Here is a 19,942-nt window from a genome sequence, read left to right on the forward strand (position 1 = left end):
GGATTGAAAACCACGTACAAACACACACAGCTCAGTGATGTGTGTTGGGAGCTGTGGAATAGTTGTGTCAATAAGGGCCACTGGACATCCACAACACTGGATTTCTAATTTGCTCTCATTCAAAGCACAGACTATTAGGGGTAGAGCAACAGGGGGTGCAGAAGGAAATCGGGTTTATGTCAGGGCAATAAATATGTGTGTGAAAGAAGGGGGGCAGTGAATTTAATTTCTTTAGATTTTCAAAGACTTGTAAACAACTTCTATGTCAAAGGCCAGTTTAAAAAAAAAAAAAACAGTCTTCATAAAACCAAAATCCATTTTATCTTGTATCATGGATACAGGCGTTTAAGAGATGCAAATGAAAATAGGGGAAATGAACACATCTCAAACTGTGAGCCTTCCGGATACTAACATTGTAGGCTGAGCTTATTAAAATCATTTTTAAATGACTGCAACAGAGCAAGTCATGCACACAAAAAAATTGCAAGATCATAGTTAACTCTAAGTGAAGAGTTGATGGCGAAAATAAACTTTAAAGAACAGTTTCCTAAGCTGAGTAGATAAAAGTGATGGAAATTAAATGTGGTTGAGCGCACAGAGGAAATAGTTCAGCATATATCCATATGATTTTCAGCTCCAAGCGTGTTACATTTCGAAAAAGGGGCTAATAAATAGGACCAGTGTTGAAGTTTCCTGAAGACACGACCCCATGCATGGTTTTGCTTTAAAACCAACAAAATCCTGTCTATCTGTAAATGCCTCACATGCAGTTCTGTCCAAAAAGTACTGGCTAATGGTTATTTTCACAATCTCTCATAAGAAATGGCTGTGCTTCTAAGGCAATCATGCCATTAAATTATAAATTGAATCAAATTCTGGAAATCTGCAGAAGAGACAATGAGTGAAACTGTACCCAATTTTCTGAAAACCAAGTATGGGAAATTCAGTAATTCAACTGAGGAGAGACTATTCATATCTAAGTTTTCTTTGTTTTTTGTCTTTAAAACCAAGGACCTAAAAACAGGTAGAAGCCAATTGTCTTTTAATTTCCCAGATTAGGTGAGAATAACCCAAATAAACAAATACACAATAAAAATCTGAAGACAGTTTTAGTCTTATAGAAGTCAGTTTCAAAGGTGCACAGAAAGCCTTAGCAACTTCAAGCAAAGAAGCAGTCATTCAGCTAAAAATATTTGCAGATGCGTCATTCAGAAATGGATACTTTACCTCTCTGAGAAAATTTGCCTGATATTTTTGGGAAAATATAAGGCTGGATGTGGCTCTGATTGAGCCATATGGTAGGTATTTAAATACTGGTTTGAACAAATAATTTGGATTATAATTATTGTTGCTGTTAAGAAAAACCAGTTGTTAGTTTACAAATAATCTACACCTATTAATATATCATATATTAATAATAAAAAGCTGGCTTTATGAAAATAGTGAAAAACCTCAATCGAACTTTTCTAAAACCATCCCATTTTAGATTGTCTAGTAATGTCAACCTATTTAGGATAAATTAATATTAACCCCATCTTAATTACAATAGTGATAACTTTTCTAAAAATTAAGCAAGCTAACTTACATTTTAGGATGGTTGAAAACAAAATGTGCTATCAAAAGTGATACTATCATGTCATATCATCATTAACTGGGTATAGGACAAAGTTTGTAGTGTAATTCTTACCTTTGTAGAAAGCTGCAATGCAATTTTACTTTTGACCCCTCCTAAAGCTAAAACAGAAGAGTAGAACGTCCCAGGGAAGGACCACAATAATCCAGCTTAAAAGATGGCTGTACTGTTGCTGTATGAGGGCCCTGAGGAAAAAAATGTACAGTGATGCTCTTCTACTGAGAAAGGTGATTTGACAGGGGATTGACTGTAGAGTTGGATAGGACTTTGGCGGTCATTTGGTCCGATCATGCACTTTGCATTTAAGGAAACTGAGACACGAACAGGCTGAATCACGGCAGTGTGGCAACTGGAGCATAGTATGTCTCTTGCCTTGGGTCCTAGGACTCTTTCCATAACACTGTACTGCTTGTCACAAAGAGGATGAAACAGCTGGGAAGATACGTCCACAAAAATCCAAGTGAAAACATAAAACTGGGAAGGGTGTGAGTAGGATTTCCAAATCCACCCAAAGCAGCCTATACCTTATGAGTTCAGTAAAAAAGAAAGTTTGAATGGTATTTTCATCACCCATCAATCCTCCTAATTTCATATACAACCTCTGATGCCATAACAGAGAAACTGCCCAAAGTCTTGGGAGTCATAAAGCAAGTGTCCACAGCCACCATAACCTAGCTGCCATCTTGGACCTTCGTGAGACCCGAATCAAATAGCCTGGAAGCCTCATGGAACAAAACGTCCTGAACTTTGCTCAGTGCTCAAGAGTTTGAGGAGAAAACACTCAGAGAAGTGCCAAGTTTATTAGAGTGAGAGAGCATTACCCTCACATTGCCACTAATAGATCCCAGAGATACATGCACTGACCTCATACCAATAATTATGGAAAATCCTTAGAGTTGGAAGCTACCTTAGAGGTCACCAGGAAGCTACCTTAGAGGTTACCCTCCCATCTGAGTTATAATATTAATCCCCCTTAAACATCTCCTTCAGTGAACTGAGGTGAGATTCTGTTTAACATATGGCCACGATGGAAACTCTGGTCAGCTCTGACTCTGTGCTCGGGAAGCAGAGCATGTTTAAGCATTGTATGGTTGTAGGAGTCAAGTTCCTTGGCGTAGGCGCCATTGGTCTTTTTTCCTGTGAGAAAAGGTTTCCAGAGTCCAGTGCAAAGTCCCTCAAAATCCCCGACCAAGCACAAACACAAAAAGGAGGGCTGGGACTAGCAACAGGTTTTGTCCTTGAGTTCTCAGAAGGTCAAGTTCTTGGTTCACAAAAGGCCTCTGTTGCATGGTTGTGGGGCCAGCCCTCTCCAAGGACATCTTGTCCTTAAGCTCAGGAGATTCCTCCCAGAGAATAGCTAGGTCTGCTGTTCCACCAGCTGTAGTTTGGCAGTCTTGACTCGCTGGGCTTCCTTTAGGTTCCGGGCACGAACGTCTGGGTTGGAAATGAACTCCACCTGTTGTACAGGGAACCAGCCTCGTTCGCCATCTGAGAGTCTCACGCCCTCCAGCCAGCCTATGGGTACAGGGTGGGTAGGAATAAGAATGACCTGGAAAACACTCACAATAATTTCCCCTGGATCTCCTTCCCAGAAACTTTTCTGAGCCATGAGGTTGAATGGACCGGAGAGCCCTCAGTATTTATTAGATAAAAGCCTCCCAGCACACCAACCCTGGCTGCTTTAGGTCTAGCAAAGTCTATAGCTGCCTACTCCTGAACGATCTCCACTCTTATGTGTTGAATTGTGTTCCCCCCAAATATATGGAATAGTAACCTGAAGTACCTCAGAATATGACCTTATTTGGGAATAGGGTTGTTGCAGATGTAATTAGTCAAGTTAAGATGAGGTCACTTGAGTAAAGGGGGCATTAATCCAATATAAATGGTATCCTTATAAAAAGAGGGAAATCTGGACACATACACAAACACAGAAGACAGAGGTAGAGATGGTGCTTCCACAAACCACGTCACACCTGAGGTCACCAGAAGCTGGAAGAGGCAGTGAAGCCTCCTCTACTAGAGGCTTTAGAGAGAGCAGGGCCCTGCCAACACTTTGATTTTGGACTTCTGGTCTCCAACACCATGAGAGAATACATTTCTATTGTGTTAAGCCACTCAATTTGTGGTGCTTTGTTACAGCCGCCCTAGGAAACCAATACCTCCTCCTACAGTGTCCCATCTCTAATGTCCTGCCTGGTCTCCGTAGAGTCCACCTCTTACCATCGCTGCTTTGTTGGGTCACCATCACCACATCTGCCTTCTCTAGAGCCAACTCGTCGTTTTCTCGGGGTTTGTAGGCTCGGAGGCACTGTACTTGTGGGGAATCTTTGGAAGAGAAGAGAGAGCGTGAAGCGAGGTTAGGAAAGGCGAGTGAAGAAGGAATTGCAAGGAGGAAATTGGGAAGACTTGGGATAGAGAAAGTTTGGGCTTTTGAAGAGACAACTGGAAAAGTCTTCATCTTCTATCAGGGAACAAAATGGTTGACAAGGAAATAGAAATAACAGAGTTGAAATGAATCAAAATTTCTATTTCTCCGGGGAAGCTGAATTGAGCAACATTCTGGGATCACCTTTAGTGATTCATCATTACAAATCCTGGAGACGCTTCTTCCGTCGGAAGCCTTCTCTGCCTCTGCAGTCCTGTGGGTTCTGAACTCCCATAAAACTGACTGTCTAGGCCAAACCCTGGGTCCCTTATCTAACTGTGTCGTGTGTGTGTTCTGGCTCACCAACTAGATTGTGAAACCTGAATCTGTGACTCACTCCTCATGTTCTTCACGGTACCAGATGTGGGACTAAAGGACTTGTAACCGCGGGTTTCCAAGTATGAGCTAAGAAGGCACTTAATCCCCTTCAGCTTCAGTTTCCTTCTTTGCAAATGACTGGGTTGGTCAAGCAGATTCTTGAGGAAATGCTGGATGTCTTATATTTCCATCTTTTTATGAATCAGGAGAAATTCCCATAGTTTTGAAGCTCAAGATTAACAAGCCTCTGAGTACTCCTGACCCATAAGCATTCCATCTTACATGGGTTTATTGCTCTTTCCACATTACCACACTGTACTGGTTTCCTCAGGAAACATGGAGAACACTGCTTTAATCACCTGCACTTCTTTTTTGAAAGCGCATCCTCATCAGCCATTCCCAAGGTCAGCGGAGGGAGGAGGGTAGAGGGAGAATGATTTTGCCTTCCTTCCCAACCCTGGGGAGCTGAAGCCCAGCAGATGCATCACACAGGGAGAGGGTTAACAGAACAGAGTTCATAGCCTGGCTCTCCTATTTCCTTTTCCAAGCTTCCTGGTATTTGTTTGTTCTTTTGAGTCACTAAAGACTCAGTCTTCCTTTGAATTCAGTTCCTTTCTGGACATGAAGTAGGGAATCCTTGCTGGAAGACAACTGAGGGGCGTGTAGGAAACCCACAAATCCTGATAAGGAGCATGGATGCACACACATTCCTAATGTGTGTGGGTGTGTGTACCCATGGGGACCTGGGTAGGGTAAGGGGTGAGGGCAGTGGTCTCCAGTCATCCTACAGGAGGGCGTGTGCTTAAGACAAATCTACTGTGTTGCTATCCTCCTGTGACTCTTAGCTCCAGCCCTACTTCCTCCCATTTTCCCCAGACCTTCAAGTAGGTAAAATCTAGGCATAACAATAGCAGGATACACGTAAGGGGACAAATATTTTAAAAGAGCAAACTATTGCCCAAGGTAGGGAATATACGGTGAGAGTGGAGCCACTGCCATGGTGATGGAAAGTTTTAAGCTGAAACTCAAGTGTTTAAGCTCCAGTAGGCAGTCTTCCACCCTGAAATTCTGGACAAAAGCACGAAACAGCAGCCTCCCAGAATTACCACCCAGCCCTCTAAGCCCGCCATTTGTCTCCTCCTCCTAGACCATCACTCACCACAACATTCCAGAAGGTCCAACTCCTCTCTTGGCATGGCCAAGGCGGAGATCCATCGAAGCTTTTCACTTCTGAGGAAACAAAGCAGGGTCACTGCTTCCACAGCAGCTCTGGGGGTGTAGGACAAGGGACCAGTGGCGGGAAGGGAACATGGCTGTGGGGAAGACCTGTCTAGTTCAATGGCAATGAGGACAAAACTCAAAGAGACTCTGCTTGGTTGGAAATGTGACAGGACCTTGAACTACATGTTAATGTGTCTTGTCACCCTTTTTTTTTTCCCCTCCTCTTTCCAGGCTTATCCTGCTAGGTGGCATCTCATAGCTTTCAAGGGGTGGCATGAAGTCCACTGTCAATTATAAGCAGGTAGATTTTCCATTTCGGGAACTGTACTAAGCAGAATGTGCATCTCAGTTTAGATTCCCTCCATCACTTTGCACAATTCTTGGCACTCCTCTGCCCACCTCCCTCCCATCAAATATCTCAGAGATGAAAATTATTCTGTAATCATAATTATATCAGGGAGATAATTCTAATTTTCTGTCATGTAATATAACCCAAACCTAATTTTATAATTATCCGAAGGTTTTTGCATTATCTTCGCCTCTGCTTCCAAACACATGTGAGAAATTGAGAGCAGACTCTCCTACTGGTCCAGGAAGATGCTGCCTAAAGCCCTGAACAAAGACCATGAGGCTCCTTCTGACTACTTGCTTTAGGTGACATTTTGCATACCACCACCTTTGTTCCATAAGTGAAGACAGGCATTAGTGATTCCACCCGGAAGTGTCTTCCAAGGGACCAAACTGAAAAGCATCTCCAACACAAGCATCCTCAGACTATTGAGTATCGTGTGAAACTTTTTTAAAAGATCTCATGTATCTTTTATAACATCGATACAGGGTCCAGTCTTGTAGCTGCTCATTCCTATAGACACTGTGTATCAGATTTTGTAGGTATTATTTTTTTAATACTCTCCAAATGTACATATGTGCAAATGTATTTTATTATTATTACTATTATTATTATCATTTAAAAGATGAGCAAATCAAAGTTGTCAACACTACAGACGTCTGCTCAACAGAAGATGGGGTTGGAAGGTGGGAACAAGAAAAGCCAAAGGCACCCCAGCACTTGTCTTAGGCACAGATATGCCCCCAGCCTTGGGTACTAAGGAATTTCTGGCTGTGCACATGGACATTCTCTCGTGGATGTCAGTATTCCAATTTTTTACGCCATAGCGGCCCCTCTCCTTCTGATATCTCACAGACTTTGTCCTACTTGACTAAAGGGTATAAAATAAACACTAAGCCTTGGTAGCAACTTGACCCCCTCTCCACCCAGCCTCCTATAGTTCTATTAGCTCCAGGAGTGTGGCTTCTATGGGTGCTCCTCCGTCCACAATGGACAATGGTGCTGTGCCTGTGTTCCGATCACATTTTCTGCCTCGGTACCACTTCCTGCCCAGGCTGTCCCCCCTCCCTCCCCACAACTCCTCTTCCCAGCCCCATCTCACTGAGTTTCCGTGCGGAACAGGAACTCGGCCTGGGTGCCTTGTGTGTTGTGCAGCAGGAAGAGCCGGAAGAGGTTTTTGTGAGGTCCATGGAGCTTCATTTCACACTTTTCCCCCCGGATGGAGGAGAAGGGAGCATGGTCAAAGACCAGGAACCGGCTACCCCTGCAAAAGACAAGGCTTTTCATCCTGACCCTGGAGTTGCCGTGCTTCAGCCACCCTCACACCTTTGGATCCAAAATCCCTGTCTTTAGCATCTGCACGTTCTCATAAAAAACATAAGATGGTGTTAACTTGCTCTCAAGATGGTAGCTCCAGAGTTCCCAGGGATTTGTCACCCAGTGACATCTAGTGCCATGGATACTTCACCACTTTAAAGAGTTGAAGAGACAGAACCAATAAACATTGTCTAAGGCCTTTAGGACCGAGAGTTAGAATCTGGAATTGGCTGAGTATCTCTGGGCTAGTAGGCTGAGTCTAGCCCAAGAAAACCACAAACAGACCGATTGAGAATGTGATAAAGTAATTTGCTGCATTTTTCTCTGTGTCTGTAACATGGTACAGTCTTGCCATATGATCTTGTGACACAATATTTTGCTTCGGATCTTTCTTTTTCTCGTCTAGGCCATGACCTGTGCTCTATGGGTTGAGCTATGGAGAAGCGTTCCTCTAGGAACTCGCCCCCTCTCTGTCCCTTTTCGTCCTTCCCTCTTGCCTCATCCCATTTCCCTCTTGTGCTCTGGCCTCCCATTCCAGTCACTGACTCTCGGGGCCGAGACAGCAGCAGACAGTCATTGAAGAGATGCAGATGGACTGGCCGCGTGTTCAGTTTCCTTCGCAGCGCTGGGGAGACACTGAACTCCAGGGCTGTCAGCTCTCCACTCTTCACCAGCCAGCGTGATTGTGAAATGAGCGGGAATATCTACGGGGTAGGGGGAGACAGAAGACAGTGTCACAGCAGTGTGACACAGGACAGGTGCGAGGCTTCCTCTCAGTCCCATCCTCCACGCCAATCATCTCGTTCACATCTTCCTCTCGCGCATAACTCATCCACTAGACTCTGTTTCTCTCTGAGCCTCTACCTACGACCGTCTACTGTTGTGCAGCCATGTTCATAACTCAGACAAATGGAAGGAGCCCATGGTCCGACCAGTAAAGTGACTATAGGAGAAGCTCAGCCCTGAAAGCCTGAACGGAAAAAGAGATGGACCAGCCCAAGTAGGGCATGTGAAGGAACAAGGCAGGAAATAGTATGATGTGTTTCTTAGAAGTGAAAAGATTTGGGCAGTTCTGACATGATCTTTCCTTGCTTGTAACCAGAGACTTGAGAGGAGCAGGTAGAGATGAGGAGAACGGGGGAGGGTCTGCTTGGAGCTGGAATTAGGTAAAGATAAAGGTACTGAACTGTGATCAATATGTGGATAAGGGCTGTTCCCTCTCTTCCAGGGAGATAAGGATGGTATCTGTTCTGAGTTGGAATTTAAATGTGGAATGTTTGTTTTTGATTTGCATTTTGATGGGAGATTTTGGTCCTATATTTAGATTCCATTTTACATGGGTTTGGTTAGACCAGATGAAGACTTGATAAAATATTGAGTGGTTCAAGAAGCAAAATATGTATCTTTATAAAGGCCTACACTGGGAAGTTTTCTCCCATCGGCCCCGTACTCCCCATCCGGTAACCACTGCCCTTTATTTCTTATGTATCCTCTAGAGTTGCTTTATGTATGCATAACAAATACATACCGATTTCTACCCTCCTACTTTTCCACCAAAGCTAATACACTATAATACACACAGTTCTACATCTACCCTTTCTCACTGAACAGTGTGCCTGGAGAATGAATGCAGTAGGCATTTGGGCATCCCAGAAATAGGACAGAGCAGCAGGTGTGTTGAAATGAGGTTGGAGGCTGGCACAGTGGGAGTGAGGTGGTTGTGTGTTAGAAGGGGACTGGTGGGACATCCTGAGGAGTAACTCACTTTGCACTCAAACTCAATCTTCTGGCTCAGGTAGATGAGCTCCTCTGTCCGGCGCATCCTCTGGACGTTGTTATTGCAGTCTCGGATCAGCTGGCCATGAGCAGGGAGAGGGAAGAGGAAGAGTGCAGGGTTAGAGCGTTCACCTTGGAGGCCCCTGCAGGAAACCTGGACATCGGCTGTGGCAGCCTCGGTCTTTTCTACAAGGCATGAATTGCATGAAGGCAGCAACAAGCTGAAGTTCTAGCACTCGGGTACACTACATATGACCTGATAGAATATTCTTGGGCCGAGTGAAAGTGAGATTTAATCTGGGGAATGTGAGCATGCGAGCACAGTCCCTTGGTGTGCAGTGTCCTTGGTGTGGGGGCGGCAGCCATGGGGTGCACATGGGGGGCTGGTGGACACTGGGACGTGGCTGAGCGATCCCATTAGCAGGACCCTGTGCTGTGTGAAGCCACGGGCCTGCGCAGAGGAAGAGCTCTCTGTGGGGCTCAGCGTGGGATGGCGGGTGCCTACCTCCTCCAGGGCGTGGTGGGCCTTCGTAGCCTCTGCTTCCTCTGCAGAGCCAGGCTGGGTTCTCTTCAGAATGTTCTATAGAACAAACAATAGACAGGAGCCAGATGAAAGGAGGGATGGGAAAAAGGAAGAGGTGACTGGGAATGAGCTAACGAAGAAGGCCAGGAACAAAGTTGGAGCAGCAAGTCACTCTGAGAAAGAAGGGTGTGGGCAGCGGGAAGATGCTCACGTCATCTGCAGGGGTGGGAGAGGGGCAGAAGAACGGACCGCCTTTGCCTTGGGGCTCCCTGAGATCCCCACTTGAGTTGAGGGGAGAGGACCAAGGTGGGATTGCCATACCTGGAGCAGCAGTTTGAGACGGGTAATGCGCTGGAAGGGCAGAATCAGAAAGGATTTGAGGGAAAGGCGTTGGCAGATGGGGTCGCTTTCCAGCTTCTCCAAGACCTCTCGGAAACTGCTGTTGGTGTTCCTGTGTGGGCAGTGAGCCTCGGGTAAGGAGGGATGTGGGGAGGACTGGGGGACACAGGGAAGGCATGGGGAGCGGAGATTCAGTGGACAGTCTGTGGGATCAAGTGGAATCCCACAGGGGGCCCAGATGTGATGCTGAGGTCATCTGATCTGGAAGGTGGGCTGGGGCTTGAGATCATAGAGCGGGCACAAGAATACGTGCTCTGGCGACAGCACTCTGGGTTGGGGTTGGAGGTTTGGGTGCAGGGTCATTGCAGGGCCCACATGGGGACAGAGTGGGGGTCAGGTCTCACAGCAGATGTTGGAAAGTGCGTTCCTGGTAGGTCTGGTTGGTGACGTAAGGCAGGTAGACCCGGCGGAAGTTGGAGGCGTGGTTCAGGACGACATCACACACTTGGAAGGTGAAAATGTTATTCTCAAAGTTCTCCTCCAGGTCTGAAAGGAACCTGTACAGTATTCAAACCAGTCTCGTGAGAGTTGTGGGCCTCCAGTGAGCAGGTGGCTGATCCCTGCTATCCACTGAGCTCGTGACATCTTCTCTTCAACAGGAAGTAACCTCTACTGACTGGCCTTGCCTCTGTGCCCCTGGCTGTGCACTGGAGTTCTGTCTGAAAATGTTCCTCGTTTGCCCCAGATCTAACTCTCTGGTCCTAATATTCTACTTCTTGTTCTTTTTATTTTTTCTGGTTTTCTAATCTTTAGATGCTTCCCACATCTCATCTCCAATGCACTGCATGCCCACAGTACATCTAAACTTCAACCCTGGAGGGATTTCTCATTAATTTATTCATCCACCTACCGCCCTCTCTTCTTTGCTCTCCCTGTCCCTACTGGGAGTCATGGAGGGAGAAACGAGAGGGTTTCTGAGAAGGCAAAAATAACAACTGGAGGTCTACAGGCTAAAGACAGTGAGGCTGAGTGAGTGGTACTTGGGAGAAGAGGACTCTTACGTGGTACTGACGTCACGCACGTCCTGTAAACGAGAGAAGAGCCATTGCTGATCTTGGTTGGAAAGGATGGCCCGAAGCTGGGTTGAATGTTGAAAATGATCCACAGCTATAGTTAGACTGCGCAGGTAGGAGGCCTCTGACACAATTAGCTCAAATTTGGCCTAGGAGGATGAGGAGGAGGGAGATTAATTAAAAACATTTATTGAATCCCTGGTGTATGCTAGCCGCTATGTAATGTTTTCGGGATAGAGAAGACAGATCTTTCCATAGTGCACAGTCACCCCAGAACCTAACCTGATTTCGGGGGCCGAGGAAAGAGCGCCTGAAGCAGAGGGAAGACACGTGTAAGCCCCCAGAGGTGTAAGAGGAAAAGGTGCTTCCCAGAGACTTAAAATGAGCTTTTTCGGAACCATGTACTCAAGTAGTGGCAGGAGATGCAACTAGAGCAGCAGATAGAGATGAGGTCTGGAGAGGTACGTGAACAAGGTCAAACGGTTTGGGCTCTCAACCGTGGGGAAACAAGAGGCTTTATGTAGGGGACTGACTTGATGAGATTTGTTTTTTGTAAAGATTTTCTGAGCACAGTGTGCTCAGATTAGAAGGTGCAAGAGACTCATGTTAGGAGAATGTTGTGGGAATTCCAGATGAGCGATGAAGGCCAGAATAGCCATGGGAATGGGGCGAGGTGGCCAATTTCATAATTATTCAGGAGGGAGATTTAGAACAACATGGTTATTTGCTAGAAACAGGGGAGGAAAGAACAGGAGAGTCTCAGCGAATGCCTGATTTTGAGTTTGGTAACGGGCGTGAACGATGGAGTTACTTACTAAGCTAGAGAACTTTGAAAGCGGAACAAATGTAGGCGATGAAGGTAATTTGGGGGCTTGAGGGGAATTGGAAGGAAGCAGGATATTTGAGAATGAGATGGTGCAGTTGTGTTTTAATGGAAATTGTCCAGCACTTGAGAAACCCGTCTGGAGGTTCCAGCAGGGACACAATGACACATGGCCCTGTCTCCTCTAGCTGGGCTGCTCACGCTTTTCATCCAAGCATGCAGCTTCAAGACAGATGGATGGACAGGAAAGAGAAAGAAGACACACACTGTGGTGATGACTTGGCTAACCAGTGACACACAGGATGACCCCACACACAGCGCTGAACCGAGATGTGCAGGCTCCCTGGCGCCCTGGCTCTAACAGTCCCCAACTCTCTGACTTTGGGTGGCTCTTTTAACCTCTCAGAGCCTCTGTTTGCTTGTCTTTCTGTGTAGGTACAGTGAACCCACCTCACAAAGATGTGTGGCAGTCAAATAAATGGAGTCAGGTCTAGCACTTTGTAGACCCCAGAGTGCTATTTTATGGGAGGCATACGTATGTAAGCACAGAGGCTTGTTTTCTCAGAAGCATGGGGCCAGGGCTGACGTAGGCGCCCTGGTGGACTTGAGAGTAGGCTGCAGTTGGAGAAAGAGAGCTAGGGTTCATACCATCTCCCTGTTGTTTGGTCCATAATATGGGGCAGATTAGTGATTTTCTAAATATCCTCCATGTGCTTTAAAAGTTGAGGTCAGAACAGGGCCCCCAAGCCTGAGTTTCAAAAAACCTAAAATTTAACCTGTCTCTGTTTGACGTGGTAAAAGCGCGGTTTAATCCGTAAGTCCTTCTGGACCCAATTTTACTCCTTCCCACTTCTGAACAGGGCATAGCATGGCACTAATATGTGTCAAACTATGTACCAGGCATGGTGCTAAAAGCTAGGTATGTGTCACTTATTTAAACTGTAGGGCAACACTGAAAGGTAGGCATTTATTATCCTCAATTTTCAGATGAGGAAACTGAGATTTACTGAAGTTATAGACTTGCTTAAGGTTACACAGCTAATAAATGAAGCCAGGATTCAACCCAGTGTTTTATATATATACACACACACATACACTCTCTCAGTACCTCCTTGCAATGCAGTTTTACAAAGGAGAAAACAGAAGCTTAGGAAAAGCAGTAATTTGGCCAGAGTACAACAGCTGGCAAATATTAAAGTGGGCTTGACATCCAGGTCATTTACTCCAGAACCTAAACACTTAAATATTATTCCATAATGCCTTTCCATGTGCCATGTTGTCTTCCTGGGAAGAAAGGTTTAACCCATATTTCAGGTTGATTCTAAGAGAAGCTCGCCATGTCAAACCTATTCTGGTGATAACTTAACGTCAGACAAACAGCCTCTACTGCAGTCCTGCTTTTGGGAAAAAGGACCAAGCAGAAACTGATGGTCATTCAAAAGCCTCTGAGACCAATGGACCACAGGACAACTACAAGGGGCACTCTTCAAGGGACCCAACAGAAAGCCCCTGCGTGGGCCTTGGTTGAAGAGGAAAACTTTAATGTAGCTTGAAACCCTGGTTGCAAAGGGAAATTTTAGTCCAACCAAAAGCAGCAGTGATGGGATTAATTCTACACTCCCCCCCAACAAACTCCAAGGAATGGTCCCTTTGTAGGAGTCTGAACCAGTTAACAGGCAGCGGTAAATGGTCCATGACATGAAGAGGTGAGTAGGCGGGCTTAGTGGTGACCTTCAAAAAGCAAGTCAAACCCATCCGAGGGGAGATGACCGACATGCACGAGTATATGGTGGGGACAGCCTGCTCTTGGCGGCGGGGTAAGCAGGAGACAAGGATTTGAACACACAAGGCTGTGCTTGCCTTCCTCACCGCCCCCCACCTCCACACCCCACCCTGCCCTGCCTGGTACCTCTTGCAGTTTTTGGTCTTCGTGGGTCATGGAGAGCAGCATGGTGCTGTTTCGCACCACGGGGATTTCCTGCCAGAGGGAGGAGCTGGGAGCCATGGAGAGACGCTGCACGTAAGACTCGGAGGAGACCGGGCTCTTTCGGGGCTGCCGGGGGGAGGTGGGCCCTGGGGCCTCAGCCACGCTGTCCGGCCGCTGCTGACTCTGGATCTCTTTGTTCAGAACCACATCGCTGTACTCCTGGTAGAGCAGCTGAGCTACGGGGTGAAGTAGCGTGGGAGAGGGAGAGAATTAGGGAGACGGGGGAGTTGAGGCCCAGAAACAGACAGAAGCCACCAGATTGCTCTGGCTCTCCCTGTAGGTATCCCCACCCCACCACTGACAGCCAGCACCTCTCCAGTCCTGGGCAGTAGGTCTCCAGTTCTGTTTCAAGGTACTCACAGGAGTTGATGAGCTTCGAGCAGCGTCTTGAAAAGCCTCCCATCACTTCCTTTGGTTTTTTCTCCCTGTGAAGTAAAGAAGGCCCCAGGGGTGCTTGGCGGCCAGTACATACGAAGCAGCCCCAGTTGACTGTAGATGATGTAGTCTCTAACCTCTGGGACATGTGCTTGGGAGGTCAGGGCTAAGACCCCTGGATAGGCAAGTGGTAGTCTGACCCGCTGTGGGGTAGTTTGGAGCTTTCTTGGAGGTCATGTTGAAGGTGTTTTTACAGGGGGGTTTAGTTCATGGCCGAAGGCCTCAGAGGATGGGAAATAAGGACTCAGCTGACAAAACCAGGTAGACCCAAGATATCCCTACCCTGGAATCCTGGTGTCTGTCTCTTCCCCTCCTTACTCCTGGAAGAGACAGGGCCCCAGAACACTCGTCAACTAATGGAAATCTCAGTATCCTAAGAAAAGAGAGTACAGGTGTGTCTCTTGGGAAAGAGGGTAACTCACCGAAAAACAATGGTGTCTGAAGAGCCAGAGGATTTTTCCAGGGCTGGACCTCTTGTATCTGAAACTGGAAATAGGTGAAGCAACTGAGGTGTCAGAGGGGCATTCAGAGATAGCCAAAGAAGGTAACAAACACCTAGAGTGGGAGCTACAGGCATCAGGGGCAGGGTTGGGGGTAGTCGGGCAGGTGGAAAGGGAGGAAGTTCCAAAGTCGGAATCCTTTGAGGACACGCGTCAGATATGAACCCATCCCTCGTGTCACAAGTAGAGGGATGGACAAGTAGAGGATGTCTTTGTCCTACTAGGAGGGCAACTAGGTGTTGGTAACTGGAAAGTGGTGGGGAGGGGGGTCCGAAACCACCCTGGGAAAAAGATACACAATAGAAGAACACCATGGTTGGGTGACAGATGGTGACTGAGAGGAAGGAGAAGGAGAGGATCAGTGAGTTCAGAGAGGCTTTCAAGTGCTTGCCTCTGTGCTGGGGTTGGATGTATGGGGGAGCGAAGCCAGCAGGGAGACCCACAGGAGCCCTGGGGACAGAAGATGAATGAGGTGGCAAGAGCTAGAGAAAGCCTGGTCTGACGGCAAAGCCTCACTCACCTGAAGAGCCCACCATGGGCAAGATGGAGGGTCTGCGCAGGCCCTGCCGATGCCAGCCCTTCTGCTTATTCGAGCCGTCACCAGAGACGGCAGGCTGTCCACCGCTGCCCTCCGGCGGTCTCCCTGAGTCCCGTCGGTGGGGCCAGCTGGACGCCTTCTCCAGATGGGGATGGCTGGGTTTTTCAGGCTGCCTTGCTCCACCGGGATCTGAACCCCTCAGGCTGTTGGCTCCTTTCTGAACTGTTCTTCTCAAAGATCCGCCAGCACGGGCCTCAGACTCTTCTGAGAGGCCTGCTTCAGAGGGCAGTCCCTGGAACTCCAGAGTCCAGGGGGTGGTTGGGGAAGAGGGATTTAGAAGGGTCGTCACGTTGCTGAAAGCCATGCCAGGGGGCACTTCACTCTTCCTCCTACTGGTGGAAGCCAAAGAGTCTGTTGCTCTGCCCGTGGCAGGAGGCCAGGAGGTACGTCCAGCAGAATGGGGAGTGGACACCACCCACCCTTGACAAACAGGCCTTGGCTTAGCATGAGCCCCTGAATTCATGGGTCCTCCCTGAATGCTCCTGTCCCTCCCCCTGGACTTGGGGGGTAAAGGGGGTGGTTCGGGGAGAGGGTCTATGATAGGGACAGGGGGGAGAGGCCTGTAGATTCTTGGGCTACTATCAGAAGAAACAGGAGAACGGTGCGGCTGGGACAAGTCAGGAGTTGGGGGTAATGGTTTGTTGTACCTTGACCTTGGGGAGGAAGAGGTCTGAGGATGGTGAGGGTTGTCCGGGGTAGAGGGCAGAGGTCGGTACTGCCTTGCCACAAGGGGGTCAGGAACTTCGGGAAATGAGCCTCTGGGGGAGCCACGTTGCCCTGAACTTAGGGCCAGTGGAGGAGGATAGCTACACTGCCTCAGTGTGGGGACCACTGCACGGATATGGCCGTCTCTCTCCACCATGGCGGGGTAGACGTGCCTCTTCTGTGGGGGTGGAGGGGGTGGAGGTTCATGGGCCTGCCCATCTACAAAGACAAGGGGGGGCGAAGAGCCATAGGCAGGAGAGCCTGGGGCAAAGGATGAGTTATGTGGGGAGCCCCAGAGATGGCTGCTGCGGGGGCTGCTGGGGCTCCCTGGAATTAAGGGAAATTCTGGAGAGCCCTGCCCCAGAGTGGACAATGAAGTAGGGGATTCTGGAATGCTGCTGCAGTCCCTACTGCTCTTCCTGTACCTTCTTGGGGTCACAGAGCCATAGATGGCAGGTTTGGGGGGCCTCTGGGGTAACTCTGAATGCGAGAAGGAAAGTGATATTCCTTCCAGGTCCGGAGTCAGCTCTGTCCTGTGAGAACCCGGGAAGGAATTGCTCCTCAGGTGCTGGGCAGACCCTGCGCAGTTGGCTAGGGAGCTCAGAGGGCTGGCCCCGTCCAAGCTGCCACACGGGTCCATGCTGGCTTCTGCAGAGGGGAAGCCATGGAGACTCTCAGGAGTCCCACAAGGAGACGGGTTTTCAGTCAAGAGAAAGGCTCCTGGGGTTTCCGGAGAACATGCAGCAAGAGAGGGCTTCTTCCTGGGAATGGCAACAGGGGCACTGGCCGATGACGAGACGGTTGTGCTGAGGCCAACTTCAGCAGGACTGGGAGGAGCTGAGTCTAGCGTCCCTGGAGGAGTCACGGATGTACGGCCAGAGACCACCTCAGTCCCCCAGCTGGACTCTGCCTCCTTCCCTAACTCGGCTCCCTCCGGGTCGCTGTCCTGAGCTGTTTCGTGGTCAGGTGACTCCCCAGTGGGAAGGGAGCTCGGCAAAGAAATGGGCTGACGGGACCGTCCTGCTGGCTCCAGGGTAGGATTCAGAGCTACAGGGGATAGATCCTCAGCCCTCGGCTCTATTTGAGTCCCAGGAATCCTGGCCAGAGCACTACAGGCATCTGGAAACAAGTTCCAAGGAGGAGAGACCTCGGGGGCTACCAGAGCCGGTGTGGGACAACCGTCACACTCTTCCCCGTGGCCTGTGCTCCTGTCTCCTCCCATGCCCCCCAGCGGGGCCCCATCCCAGTTTTCTGGTCCCTCCTCTGGCATCCCTTTCCCCTGTGGACCCTGAGGTTCTTGCCTTCTAGTTCCATTCAGAGATTTCCCCGCTAAGCTTTGCTTCTCATGCTGCGCGTCCACCCTCCTCTCTCCTGGCCCCCTATACTCCCTCTTCCTCTGTTCCCTCTGTTCTAGACCTTCGTGGCCCTGCGTCCTCCTCTCCCACTCTTCATAATTCAGACCTCCCAACGCCCCAGTAAGCCCGTCTCTTCCTCCTGGTTTTGCAGGCATCACATCACCTTGTATTTGACCCTGTCTCTGCCTCTGTTCTCCCTCTATGCTATTAACCTGTGTTCCCACCTGCTCCTGCTCCCCTAAAAGCCCATCAGAACAAATGGGCTCCCCCACGGCTCCTCCCCCTGGAAAGCCCACTTCCTCTTGTCTCTGCTCCTGCAGCCCCTCGGCCTCCTGGGGACACACAAGCCCTCCTTTCCCTGGACTTCCCTGCCCCCCCATAGACTGCAGCTCCTCCCCCTGCCTGCTGGTCCCACTTTCAGAATCCTGCAGGGGGTTGGTCTCTGCAGGGTGCTCTTCACAGAAAGGCAAGCACGGAGTCTGAGCAGAGGCGTCTGGAGAACTTTCCTCCTTCTCTTCTGCTTGTCCAGTCCCCAGCATCACGGAAGCGAGTCCTGGTCTAAATCCCAGCTCCACTCCACTGCCCAACTCACTGGACACTGGGACCTGGTCCAGATGGTCACCCTGGACAGGGCAGGCCCAGAGCTCTGGGGAAGCCAATGCCTTTGCCTGTCCATCTGCTGGGCTCTGGGGCACTGCCTCCTGGCACTCTGGAGTGTCCCAGGCCTCAGCCATAAGGTTTTCCTGGTCGGTCTCCACATCTGCAGGAGCATCCTTGGGGAAAGAGGTCATCCTGTCAGGTGCACCGTCATTCACATCTCTTAAATCTCTCTGCTGGGTCTCCAAGAGTCGGCGTCCCTCTGCCCACTTATAGGATGGGTCCTGGCCTTCGTGACCCTCGAGCCCCACGGCGGGGGTCTGGCCACTTCTCATGAGAGCTTCAGGGATGACACCGCATTCCGCTATGGCAGGAACGGCAGTCGGTGCTGCATGCGGGGGCTCCTCAGCCTCCATCGGGGCTGAGTCCTAAGGAAGAAGAGAAAGATTCCGTCAGCTCTTGCGCTTTTACCTGTCACACGGGCAGACCCGGAAGAACAAGAGTAGGACAGCTGGTCTACTGTCATGCATTGAGACAAAAGGCACTCCACAAAAAAAGCAACTGCTTCTATAAAACCTGTCACTTATTAATTCATTTAATAAATATCGATATGTGGACTTTTAAGTGCGGGGCATTCAGTAGTGAATGAGACAAAGACTGTGTCCTCCAGACCTGCAGTCTTGTGGGGGGACAGATTACATGGGACCCTCGCTGTCAGATACCAGGTGCTCCCAGGGGTCATTACTCTCCAGATGGTATTATGTCATATTGTCTGTCCCCGTCTACTCTCTGGTCACCAAGAGTGACTCAGTCCCACAGAACTCCCAGACACTGTGAGTGACACACCCTAGGTCTCACAGACCAGAGAAGCAGTGTCTGATGGGAGATCTTCCTCCCAAGGGGCTGACGGGATTAAAATAAATCCGGCCATTACAACCTATGCCTGATGTACTAACGTGTAGTATAATCATCTTTACACAGGGTCTGGATTTCACTCATCTTATTTTCCAGTGTCTAATAGAGCCTGTAACTAATTAACAATTTTGTTTTCAATGACACAGGCAGCTGTTGTAAAGTAGAATGACTTATTAGATTAGAAGCTCAGCAGACACAGTGGTTACCTGTTTCAGGTAGGTCCATAAAACCGTGACCCGCATTATCTTACTCTCCCCGTCTCTCCAACAACCTTGTGAACTGTTCTCATTGCTGCCCACCTCTTCTCTCACTTCTAGCAGAATACCTCATCTCCCGCTTTGCAAAGTACTTACGTACTTGAAAACCAATGGAGCTGCGGGCATGTCAGAGCAACCTGCACTTTGCTCTTTCCGTCTTGTCTCCTGTGACAGTGGGAGAGGTGTCCCTGCTCGCTGAGTGCCGCCTCCTCTGGCCTGCCTTGTCAGGGATCTCAGCTGTGGGTGAGCTGTCTCACACTCCACCTCTGGTACAATCGTCCCACCAGCATTTACCATGCGCACGTCTTTCCCGTCTTTCTAACTTGAGGAAGGACTGGTTCATACCTGCTGTCTTCTTATCCCTACATCTCACCTACCTTCCACCCAACTTTAACAGCCCCATTCGGCTCACTTCCCCTCGGATCCTCAAGTTGTTAACACATTGCGTACGGATCACGAGAATCTTCACGAGGGATTTAAACCCCGCCGGACGCAACGTGTTAACTCCCAAGGGGACACTCTGGACCCTTACCGCAGAGGTTCCTGTCAGCATCGGACACTCCTGACATTAGAAATACTCTTTCTTGTTATTTGTGAGACTACGTTTTCTGAGTTTAACCCCTCACGCTTTCCCCAATCCTCTAACGAGGTTACTGTACTCCTCTTTCTCACGCTTATCAACGATAGTTCACTTTCCGTCCCCTCTGCAGCATTTACATGATGATAGCTATATAATTCCGTATTTTGATTTATCATCTATCTGAAATAGGTGGTAAGCTTCACGAGATCAAGGATT

At 48.8% G+C, this 19,942-nt stretch overlaps 1 protein-coding gene across 5 annotated transcripts in view; it reads right to left on the minus strand.

Annotated features, from left to right (window-relative positions):
• Nucleotides 1-2,414: 2,414 nt before the first annotated feature.
• Nucleotides 2,415-19,942, minus strand: part of ARHGEF5 (Rho guanine nucleotide exchange factor 5) — a 47,939-nt gene continuing 30,411 nt past the window's right edge. For 4 of the 5 annotated variants that reach the window (XM_074315220.1, XM_074315222.1, XM_019710598.2 and 1 more), the window contains 14 exons: nucleotides 15,240-18,402; nucleotides 14,642-14,705; nucleotides 14,145-14,209; nucleotides 13,707-13,960; nucleotides 10,963-11,123; nucleotides 10,306-10,458; nucleotides 9,884-10,013; nucleotides 9,545-9,619; nucleotides 9,029-9,118; nucleotides 7,810-7,967; nucleotides 7,049-7,210; nucleotides 5,536-5,606; nucleotides 3,854-3,958; nucleotides 2,415-3,148 (listed from right to left, as the gene is read on the minus strand). In XM_074315220.1, the coding sequence (XP_074171321.1) occupies nucleotides 2,991-3,148; nucleotides 3,854-3,958; nucleotides 5,536-5,606; nucleotides 7,049-7,210; nucleotides 7,810-7,967; nucleotides 9,029-9,118; nucleotides 9,545-9,619; nucleotides 9,884-10,013; nucleotides 10,306-10,458; nucleotides 10,963-11,123; nucleotides 13,707-13,960; nucleotides 14,145-14,209; nucleotides 14,642-14,705; nucleotides 15,240-18,390 (4,797 nt within the window). In that variant the 5' untranslated portion in view covers nucleotides 18,391-18,402 and the 3' untranslated portion in view covers nucleotides 2,415-2,990. The remainder of the gene's footprint in view (nucleotides 3,149-3,853; nucleotides 3,959-5,535; nucleotides 5,607-7,048; nucleotides 7,211-7,809; nucleotides 7,968-9,028; nucleotides 9,119-9,544; nucleotides 9,620-9,883; nucleotides 10,014-10,305; nucleotides 10,459-10,962; nucleotides 11,124-13,706; nucleotides 13,961-14,144; nucleotides 14,210-14,641; nucleotides 14,706-15,239; nucleotides 18,403-19,942) is intronic. The other variant, XM_019710597.2, reaches the window with a different exon arrangement.

This window comes from Rhinolophus sinicus, linkage group LG11, assembly GCF_036562045.2.
Source record: "Rhinolophus sinicus isolate RSC01 linkage group LG11, ASM3656204v1, whole genome shotgun sequence".
NCBI classification, from domain to species: Eukaryota; Metazoa; Chordata; class Mammalia; order Chiroptera; family Rhinolophidae; genus Rhinolophus; species Rhinolophus sinicus.